The following is an 11,805-nucleotide window of genomic DNA, read 5'->3' on the forward strand; positions in this document are numbered from 1 at the left end:
GAAATCTGTAAAAGGGTGTATATCATACCAAGAAATTTAGCAGATAGTTTTTGGGAGTACTGAAAAATGCTGAGAAAGAGAATGGCATGATCAGACTTTATTTCAAAGAATGATAATCCTGCTTAGTGGTGTGGAGGTAATTTGGGTAGACAGTAGATTTTAGTTACCTTTTACTGTGATTGGTGACAGAGTAGTGTAAAATGCCCAGGTTTTTCTCTTGGCTATGAGTTTGGGAAATGATTCTTTGATAGCAAGTTATGAGGGCAAATTGTGAATTCAGGTTATAAACAAGTAGAATTTGAGATGCCTATGCTTTATCCAAGCAGATACATCTAGTAGGCAGGTGTATATACCGATCAGAGTTTAAGTAAGGCTTGGGATATAGTAACATTAGGAGATACTTGCTTGTGGTTGGTTTTTGAAACCTTAAACTTAGATGAAATTGCCCTGTGAATTTGTGTGCATGAGAAGAGTAGAGGTTAAGAACAGAACAGTGAAGTAACTCCAATGTTTAAGGGGCTGGAAACAGAAGTACAAAGATTAGAGGAGGATAGGTATAAGAAAATTGAGGAGCTACTTACTGGAGAAGATAGGAAGAATAAGAAAGTAGAACCATTGTGGCTATGGTACAAGAGGATGTTAAATAGTGTCATGATACAGAGAGGTCCAATAAGATGAGGACTGAAAGGTGTCCTTTGGTTTTGGCATATTTAGTGACCTTAGTATGGTTTCACTGGTGTACAGGAAAGACAGATTTGGAAAGAAAGTAGAAGTGAAGACGGAGATAACTGAGAGTAGCTGGTGTTTTCAAATTCTGGAAGAAAAGAGGAAAAAAGTAGGCCAAGTAACTAGAAGGGATTATAAGGGAGGATTTTTTTTCTCCTAGATGGAAGAGACCTAAGTATATTTCTATGCCTGGGGAAAGGAGTATAAGAAGTATAATACTCTTCTTTGGCGGGGGGGAACACCACAATATTTACGGCATTTAAAAAAGTAATTGTGAATTTTTAAACTTACTAAATTAAAATGCTAATTAAACATTTATTTAGAAAAATCTTAATTTTTTTTTTTTTTTTTTTACTCATCACCTTTGAGTTCACGTCCTAAATTTTTTTTTTTTTTTTTTTAAAGCGACTGGTTCTCACTCTTTCACCTGGGTTAAAGTGCAATAGTGTAGTGCAGTCATAACTCACTGTTACCTCCAGCTTCTGGGCTCAAGTGATCCTCCTGCCTCAGCCTCCCGAGTAGCTGGGACTGCAGGCACAGGCTAACACATCTGACTAATTTTTAAATTTTTTGTAAAGATGAGGTCTTGCTATGTTGTCCAGGCTGGTCTTGAACTCCTGACCTCAGGTGATCTTCCCATCTTAGCCTCCCAAAGTTTAAGGATTACAGGCATGATCCACCCTGCCCAGCTAAGTATGTTTTTTTTAATACTTATGCAGGTCATTTCAACCAAATAACAGGTCATTGTACAAGCATGCCCTTAGGTCCACAGTTTCTATAGTAGATTTCTGCTTATTGTACCTCCTGTGGGAATGGTAGTTTGTTTCTGTGAATGAAATATTCATATTCTCTCTCTCTCTCTCTCAAGGCAAAATTGTGTTTAGAGGGATTTTGATAGTTTTGGGGAAAATAGCTAAGTACCAGGTTGGATCTATATTTTCTGCAATGTAAGATAATCATTTGCTGAAAAGGATATAAGGAGGAAGCCAGACTTCCTCAAACTGAATCACCTTACTTAAATTATATCACATAAAATTTGTCTTTTTTTCCCTCAGGTATAAGTCATGGGAAAGTTTGACAAGAATGTTGTGGAATTTATGTGAGACAAAACTATAACAATCTGAGATTTAAAAATATCATGCCATCAATATATACTGCTGTTATTCATAAATATTCTTTAAAGCATTTTATAGCTTACAGTATGTTTTAAATATTCATTATTTTACTTGATTCACCCAATAATCTTGGGAGGCAGTCAGAGCTGGAGATCTGGAAATAAAGCCAGAAGGTAGACTTGACCGGTGTCTCCCATCTCATGGAAATTCATAGTAGGAGGAAATGCAAGGGCCAAAAGAGGTTTAATTTAAAAAAGGAAAAGGAAGTAAGAGACATTAAAAATTAAAATTGAAAGTTAAATGAGAGGGAGACTGCTTTATAGCTACAGAAATGTTAAAATATATTGTGGTAGGTTGACAAAAAGGGAAAGACTCCTTATTATCCAACATGTTTATTCTTTCTATTTTTAGTAGAGACGGGGGTCTCACTCTTGCTCAGGCTGGTCTCGAACTCCTGACCTCGAGTGATCCACCCGCCTCGGCCTCCCAGAGTGCTAGGATTACAGGCGTGAGCCACTGCGCCCAGCCCAACATATTTATTCTTGGTAGTCCTAGAAACCTTTCTTCTTTCTTGCTGAGCAATTTTCTGATATTGGAGGAGAATTAAAGTTACCAGACAATAAAGTAAAGAAAGGAAGGGAAATTAGGAATTTTTAACAAGTATTCATTGAAATTCTGTTTTATGCTATTATATATAGTTAAGAACCAAAAATAGTTATTACAGTATGGTGGCACTTAAAGAATTAGTTACAGAATATGTGTATTGTCCTAGTGTTATTAATAGATACACAAATGATTTTTTGTTCTCAAATTCTACCCAATTTTAGTTTCTGCGTTCTTTTATCAACAGTTCTATTTGTAAGAATTGGTATTTTGTTTTATTTTTTCCTTGAGATCATCAAAGAAGGAGAAAATTTCTTGTTTTTTACAACTGCCATATGGATCTTTAGGGCCTTTTCTATATCTAGCATGTATAATGGAATCTTAATGGTTTGATTTTTCCTGTATCTTGAGATAATTTGCTATTTTGTCATCCTAGGAATTATTTTGTTTTTACTGATCAATTATTCCCAACTACATTTAAAAAGAAACCAAAATAATAAGAAAACAGAAAAATGATGGAATCATGTAGGATGATGTAATTGTGAAATGAATCATTGCTATTGTATCATCTTTCAAGAAAGTATAAAGGAAGTCTAGAGACAGCATTTTTTGTAGTTTTCACCTCCCCTTCCCCCGTACCGTGGTTTTTTGGCTTTCATTGAACACATTTGAGAATTCAGAAAATGTCCTTATTTATTCATAATGACAAAAAGAGAAGATAATTGACAAAGGAACATGTTTCACAGTTATTAGATGAATCAGGAGATGAATGCAAAGAGATTGATAGCAACACCCAAGATTGTGGTGATGTTGAAAATTGACAATATGAGGGAAATCTCAGACTGTGAGTTTTCAAATGACAATATCCTAGATGAGTTTTTCTCAAACTCAAGAATCAATATGGGAACAAATATTAATATTTCTGAGGACAATAAGGAAATACGGTTTCTTGTATAAGTAGTCATTCAACAGAAAGGATTTAATCATACAATATTTTGCAACAAGAACTTGGACCATCTTGTTTGCTTCAAGGATGTGTGACAGTATTCTTTAATCTTCTATATTTGGCACAAAAATTTACTTGATATAGGTAATAAGTGGACAAGTGCTGAAGATAGATACACTACTTCATCTAAGATTGAAATTGTTGGTTAATTTTGGAGCAAAGAGAATAGCTGTCCTCTCTTTAAAAATTATGAGCTGTCTTGGTTTTCAAAAGTAATGTGTTCTGTGATACAAGTGCAAGAAGTGGAAGTAAAGATAAGCTAAAATCTATCCGATGTATATTTGAAATTGGGAATCAGCATTTACTAGATGAATATGTTCCTAGGATTAGGACTAACAGTTGATGAGGAGTTAGTTACATTAAAAAAAACTTTGGCCATTTTAGGTCTATATACCTTCAAAATCAAGTTATTATGGAAATATTGAATTTACTATATTTTAAGTCTTCATAAAAATTTTAATACACTTGCTTCATTATTCCCTTATTCTGTAAATTATTCATAAAATGACTTAATATATATAAAAAAACAAAAGGCTTCATGGTGATGGCTATTTTTACTGGTGTACTGACAATTTAAACATGAACAAAAGTTATTTCCAACTCTGTAATAAGTCATCCTCCTCTTTTCTATATCATAGCACACAATATTTTCTAAAATTCCCAGTGATTTTCCTAAATTTGATTTTTATTTAGTAAGTCTACTTACCCATTTGCTAAGTAAACTCCATGAGGGCAGGGACTATGTTTGTCTTGTTCATAGCTAATCTCCATCATTTGACCTAGTGTCTGATACATGTAAGTGTGCAATAAAATTTGTCAAATAGGTGCTGCCTTACAAAATCTGCCCTTGGTTAGATTTTTGGGCTTTTGTTAGCCAGGGTATCAACAGATTCACAATAGGTTTGGATTTAGTTCAGCCTTTATTTACTCATTGAAATTTATGTGGGTTCAATTTACCATGTGTTTAAATGTAATCAAGCAGATTATTTCTTTCCAAATTTTGATGAATGCTGCCTCTTTTTAGAAAAGAATCATTGTTTTTAATTTTCTTTCTATTATCTATCTACCTACCTGTCTGACTTGGCAAAGCTAAATTATGATGAAGTTGATCAAGCTTAAAGCATTATTCTTATAATATTTAGCACATAGTTGGAAATTGCATATATCAAGTCAACATGTATTGGCCTCCTACCCACATGGAATGTCAGACAGCTCTAAAAATAGTTTGTCTTGATGAATATTAGATATCCTTTAATTGGTTGTTGAAATGGTTGCCTTTTTCTTGCATTGAAATAATTCAATAGACCTGCCGAACTTTATAAAGTCTATTTGGGCTATATAGGAAAGATACATGGGAATCACCAAATTTATGGATGCCGTATCTCACAAGTTACAGCCTAATCATGACATATATGAATAAGTAGATGACGATGGAGTGCAACTGGGGAGTGACTGAGCAGTACTTATTAACTAGATGACCTTTTTGTGCACATCAACTCCATATCACAGAACCTTTGTTATTACTAAAGGTGTATTGTCAAAAACATGAATAATAAAATCCCTGGACATAAAAAGGCATACTTAATGATAGTCTGCCCTTTATTTTTTGAGTTAACTATTTCTCATCTCTCAAATTCCCTACTATCCTTCAGATTTTTCTCATCAAGTAGAAAAGGGATCACAATTCTTAAGACCTCTGGAGATAGGAAGGCTTTCTTTTTAAATAGGGTATGGTAGAGTTGAGTTACTTTATGACATCGTAAGACGATCATCATAAGCTGGTCAGGCACAGTGGCTTATGCTTGTAATCCCAGCACTTTGGGAAGCCAAGGTGGGAGGATTACTTGAGCCCAGGAGTTCAAGACCAGCCTGTGCAATACAGTGAGACCCCATTTCTACAAAAAATTTTAAAATTAGCTGGGCTTGGTGATATGCACCTGCAGTTGGGAGGTGTGCACCTACTTGGGAGGCTGAGGCAAGAAGATCGCTTGAGCCCAAGCGTTGGAGGTTGCAGTGAGCTATGATCGCACCACTGTACTCCAGCCTGGGCAACCAAGTGAGAACCTGTCTCTAAAAAAAAAAAAAAATCATAGACTATATTCCTCCTACCTTTAATGAAGTCTCTTTAATGCTCATTGTGCCCCTAAAGAGCAGCAGAGAACTTTATTTCAATAATTAAGCTACATATACACACACACTCTCATGTTTTGTGCTGCTTTTGTCCCCAAATTGCACCAGAAGAAATAATCCTAGAATTGAGGAGCAAAGTCATAATCTTTAAGTGAAAATCAACCGTCACTAAAATAAGAATAAAAGAAGGGAATAGTTGTGTAGTACACATTTAGGAAAGCCTAGAATAAAAAGAGAAAGAGATAACTACTCAGGAACAGAAAGATAACATTTTTCTTATGTTCAAAAATTAACACTAGGTACAGAGATTACGTGATTGTTTATCAGAACACTAGTCTCATATTTCTACTTCCACTATAGTACCTTTCCATCTTTTAAAAAGTCAAGTCTGAATTTCTTCAGTGACTTCTCATCATTAAAGGGTGAGTTAGACTCTTGAGCTTTTCATTATTGGGTTGCTTCGTCTCTGTCCAGCTTGCTTTTTTCCATTTCTCTTCTACTCCCTGCTCTCTATCTCAAACTTTATGCTATAATAGTACCAATATTCACGAAATAAATTGTAGTTGTTTGTGCTTCTTTTCAAAGTGTGGTCGCCAGAATCATCAGCATAACTTGAAAACTAGTTACAGAAATACAAATTCTTGGCTCCACCCCAAGACCTGCTGAATCAGAAATTCTAGGAGTAGGGCTAAACAAGTTCAACAAGCCTTCCAGGTGATTCTCATGTACCTTAAATTTGAGAGCCACTACCTTAATCCTTTTTTGTTTTTTAAGGTTAGACATTAATTACCATACTTTCAATATCACTTTTCATTTATGTGATTCTTTTTTTTTTTTTTGAGACAGAGTCCCACTTTGTTGCCTGGGCTAGAGTCAGTGCAGTGGCGTCAGCCTAGCTCACAGCAACCTCAAACTCCTGGGCTTAAGCGATCCTACTGCCTCAGCCTCCCAGGTAGCTGGGACTACAAGCATACGCTACCATGCCTGGCTAATTTTTTCTATATATATTTTTAGTTGTCCAGATAATTTATTTCTATTTTTTTAGTAGAGATGAGGTCTCTCTCAGGCTGGTCTCGAACTCCTGACCTTGAGCGATCCACCCGCCTCGGCCTCCCAGAGGGCTAGGATTACAGGTGTGAGCCACCGCGCCCGGCCTCATTTATGTGATTCTTAATCTACATCTCTAACCTAGTGTCAGTCCTGTTTTTTAAGTTGTGTATTGGACATGATCCTGGATATCCTTCCAATACTTGAGACTATGTAGGTTCTCAATAAAATTCATTATTTGTTTTGCATACTGTTTCTTATTTTCTCCCAGCCTTGCAGTTTTGAATCTTAGATTGTGCAATATTTTTTTATTTTTCTATTTTGTCATACTGTAAAGGAACAACAACAACAAAAAGATTGAAAAATTTTTTTAGAAACAGGGTCTCACGCTGTTGCCCAGGCTAGAGAGTACAATGGCACAATCATAGCTCACTGCAGCCTAGAACTCCTGGGATCAAGCAATCTTCCTGCCTTAGCCTCCTGGGGTAGCTGGGATTATAGGTGTGAGCCATCACACCTGGGTAAAAATATTTTTTAAAACTCTACTAACCAAAATAGGGTCAGGATTTTTCAGGCAATAAAGTTACCATTGTTTGTAGACCATCTGTTAAAATGTATTTTTTATCTTTCTCTCTCTTACTTCTTCCCTTCCTCCCCTCCCCTCTCCTTTCCCTTCTTTCCTCTTAAGAACTTAAAGACTATTTACTGTAAATCTAGACTTCAGTTGTCCAAGTTCTATCATAAATCTGGAGGAGTCCTTGACCCTGGGCCAGTAGGGTGAAACCTTATACTAGCATCAAAAGTTAAAACCAGGCAACATTTCAGATATTCCTGTACAGATCCTAAAGTAGGTTCTCAAGAAATATTTTTTAAATTAATAAGTTAGTAAGCAGATAAGTCTCCAAGGACTGGGCAGATCTCCAGGATCAAAAGAGCACAGTGAGATTGTGGCTAGAGATGTAAGAAACTTCAAGGACTTAAGCAATAAGGAGTGAGAAATTTTGACTCTCGAATACTTGTTAAATGGATAAATGAAAGATTTTAAAGTAAAGAATAAATAGCTATTGTCACAGATGGTTAGATACTTCCTTCTCTGAAGGAGGAAAGATAACCTAAAATACTATTTCAGTATAAACTGTCAAGTTTAATTTTTTAAATTTATGTTTATTTATATGTGTGCCTCCCATTTAGTTTTACATACATTTTAAATTTCTTATGTTGATTTATGTAACAGTTATATTTTAATGATTTGATAGTATATCTAAGACTATGAATTTTAACTGTTCTATTTTTGTTGAACAGGAAAGACAATAACACATCTTTCAAATTGTATATTTGAGTTACCTTACATATGAGGAATTTTTATACTTGAAAATTATTGTTACATATCTATTCTCATAATGAGATATTCTTTCATAAAGAACATATATCATGTTTTAATTTAAAAACCCTTTCTTTTTAACATACACACAGGAAGCCTCGACCTGTCTCCCAGTTGGTTGCACAGCAGGTTACTCAGCAGTTTGTGCCCCCTACACAGTCAAAGAAAGAGAAAAAAGATAAAGTAGAAAAAGAAAAAAGCGAAAAGGAAACAACTAGCAAAAAGAACAGTCATAAGAAAACCAGGTAAATTTGAAGAGTTTTATGACATACTTGAAATAATAAAATTAGCCATTTAATATTCTTTTTTAACATTGATATACACAAAGTGAAAGTAAAAGATTTGATGTCCTTTACTATAAAGTATCATGAAAGTTTTTTCTGAGTTTGGTAGATACATTGAAAATGAAACACAGATGCCACAAATACAAGCTTATATGTTATGATGCTTTTTTTCTTTTTACTAGATTAAAAGATATTTATGTCCTTTTTTATTCATAAAAAGCTATTTGAAAGCCAGGAATGGTATTCAGCATACTGAATAGGTATTTGCATGGGCTTTAACCAATCAAAACAGTCATGGGTTCAGTCAGAACAGTCATGATACCCTTATCAGTGAAGTAACAGACCTCCATATAGCTCAGCTTCAGCTTTTATCAACTTCCTCTGTGGTGCAAATATTTCATTGTTGTCTAGAACATTTATTTTTATAAAATTAATAAGCTGTCTACAAAATTATGTTGTAGCTATAAATGCACAGTTAAAATACCACTGTCAGGCTGTCAGTTTTGTTTTGTTTTGTTTTGTTTTTGCCCTATTGAAGAAGGTTCATGAATGATTGATTTGATTCATGTTAATGATTTGAAACATTTGTTGATGTTTTTTTTTTTTTTTTGAGACAGAGTGTCGCTTTGTTGCCCTGGCTAGAGTCAGTGCAGTGGCGTCAGCTTAGCTCACAGCAACCTCAAACTCCTGGGCTTAAGCAATCCTACTGCCTCAGCCTCCCGAGTAGCTGGGACTACAGGCATGCGCCATCATGCCCGGCTAATTTTTTTTTTTTCTATACATATTTTAGTTGGCCATATAATTTCTTTCTATTTTTAGTAGAGACGGGGGTCTCGGTCTTGCTCAGGCTGGTCTCGAACTCCTGACCTCAAGCGATCCACCCGCCTCAGCCTCCCAGAGTGCTAGGATTACAGGCGTGAGCCACCACGCCCAGCCTTGTTGATGTTTTTATGGCTGGTTACATATGAATCATTTTAAACATAGATATATTAATTTTGTTACTTTTACCTACTTTTGTTATTTATTGTATGCTCAGAAATTTGGTAGAGTGAAAAGCTAGTTTAAAATGTCATCATTTTTTGTGTTTAGGCCAAGATTGAAAAATGTGGATCGGAGTAGTGCTCAGCATTTGGAAGTTACCGTTGGAGATCTGACAGTCATTATTACAGACTTTAAGGAGAAAACAAAGTCACCACCTGCATCTAGTGCTGCTTCTGCAGATCAACACAGTCAGAGTGGCTCTAGCTCTGACAACACAGAAAGGGGAATGTCCAGGTCATCTTCACCCAGAGGAGAAGCTTCATCATTGAATGGAGAATCTCATTAAAGTTTATTTTCTCCAATTTTAGTCACTTCTGTCCTACCATGCAAATACACAGATTATGCCAAGAAGTACCACATTTTCATGACTAGCACATTCATGCACAATCCATAATTTGAGTTTTACATAAAATAGAAATTTGTTAGAATCTGTTAGATTTTATTGCAATCTATGCCTACAAAACATTTCCAGACTTAACATTTTGGTCTCTGCAGTTAAGTGCCATGAAAATGTGGTTGAATTATTCATTATGCAGTGTTATTGGTAAGTCTTTTTTCACTTTTAGTTTAGTGAATTCTAACACATAATTCTTGAATTCTCTACTATTGGCATGTAATGAATTTAAATTTTTTATAACATAGTGCAAGCTGCCTAAATATGTATTTGAGAATTGTGAAACAAATAGTTATATGTATACAAGTCAAAGATCAACTTAATCAACTATTGCTGCAACAGGATTTTCTTAATGGTTATCCTCTTAAATACACCTGCTGGTACTTGGTGTGTGGTTAAATAGGAAAATTATTATTAAATAAAGAATTTGTATGAACCTTTGCCAATGTTTTTGACACATTTTACTAAATTATTGTTCCTGAATTATGTTTCTGGTATTATCCATTTTTTGGATTTGTTTGTTTGCTTATTTTTCAAAACATTCATTTATTGTAATGTTTACTAGCAGATTAGTAAACAATAAAACTTTGATTATTTAGCTTTGTATAATTCAGGTTTAGTGCTATTGTCATTGAACACTGGTATTTTCTGTATGATATAAAACATTAAAATTCAAATAATTATAAGCATTTGACAAAAACAGAATAGAAAAGAAACTTGCCATATTTTAAAAGCTGCATAAAGAAAAGCTTTAACTTAATGATAGTTTTATCACTGTTTCCTTGTCCCAGACTTATCCAGGGTCATAGAAGTATGAATCTAATTAATACAGAAATGGTAACTGTTGCACAGAAATGGGAAATAACTATCTTAAATCAGTTTAATTGGCTTCTTATTAAATATAACAATTCTTATGAAAGTCATAGTACCCTATTTTCAGACACAACTGCCAGCTTATGCATTTATCAATATCCTCAAAGAAAAAGTATTTACAGCCCCACTCAATATTATGTAAAATTACCAATAAAATATTTTTATGACTACAGATTTTGCATTTTTGTTTACAACTAATAAAGTGTTTTATGTTGCACTTAAAAATTCAACCTAGAAACCACACAGTGCTTCTGAAATTCTCCTAGGGTCTCCTGCTTTCTCTTAACCATTTGTTTATTATATATCTACCTTTAGGAGACTTCTGAAATGTAAATGAGCTTATTATAAAACTATAACTTGGATATGAAATATCACATAAAAGACATCACGATAACATTTGAAGAAGAAAATAAAACTGTAGACCCTGATAGTTGTGATATTTGGTGGTTTCACATGGTAATGTAATTTTCTGTTTAATTCAAGTACTTTTTACAGGCACAATGGTACTGTCTTTTTTGTAAGATGCTAGTTGTGAAATACAGTTAATTGCATACAGTAAAAGTCTGTGATTAAAACATTTATATACCTCATTCTTTAGTGTTATTAAATGAAAAATTAAAAGTTGTGTTTATTATAAGATATTTTCAGTGGAATACTAACTGGTTATGTTCTTTTAAGACATGAAATTTTTTTGTCTTTTTTTACATTTCATATGCTTTATATATTCACTTTTAGAGATAGTAAAAATTGAAAATTATTGTAATGGGAAAATATTCTAAGTTTTAAAGTCAAAACTGTGCTTTAAAGGCATTGCATCTTGTGATGATCAGATACTTTCAGGTTGTATTTTAAATAGGCTGCAAGAAAGAAAAATCTGACAAGAAGATGGGATTTTACCTGAATGGGACATACTCATCTACATAGGTGGGAAGACAATATATTATGGATAGTAAGAGTGATAACTGGCCTCTGGTATTTCAATCCCTGTTGTAGAATGGAAATGAGCTTGAGTAAATTACTCATCTATAAAACAGGTAATGATAATCATATCTAACTTATAGAGTTGTTGAGAGGAATATATGTCAATCCATATAAAATCATTATTATTTTATTTTTTGAGATGGAGTCTTGGTCTGTTGCCTACGGTAAAATGCAGTGGTGTCATCATAGTTCACTGCAACTTTAAACTCCTGGGTTGAAGCGGT

General features: G+C 34.2%; 1 protein-coding gene across 2 annotated transcripts in view; it reads left to right on the forward strand.

The window, feature by feature from the left end:
- YAF2 (YY1 associated factor 2) overlaps positions 1-11,179 on the forward strand; it is an 82,360-nt gene extending 71,181 nt beyond the window's left edge. For both annotated transcript variants that reach the window (XM_045554011.1, XM_045554010.1), the window contains 2 exons: positions 8,101-8,253; positions 9,382-11,179. In XM_045554011.1, coding sequence (XP_045409967.1) covers positions 8,101-8,253; positions 9,382-9,619 — 391 coding nt within the window. In that variant the 3' untranslated portion in view covers positions 9,620-11,179. The remainder of the gene's footprint in view (positions 1-8,100; positions 8,254-9,381) is intronic.
- The last annotated feature ends 626 nt before the right edge of the window (positions 11,180-11,805 follow it).

Source organism: Lemur catta, chromosome 6, assembly GCF_020740605.2.
Source record: "Lemur catta isolate mLemCat1 chromosome 6, mLemCat1.pri, whole genome shotgun sequence".
Taxonomy (NCBI): Eukaryota; Metazoa; Chordata; class Mammalia; order Primates; family Lemuridae; genus Lemur; species Lemur catta.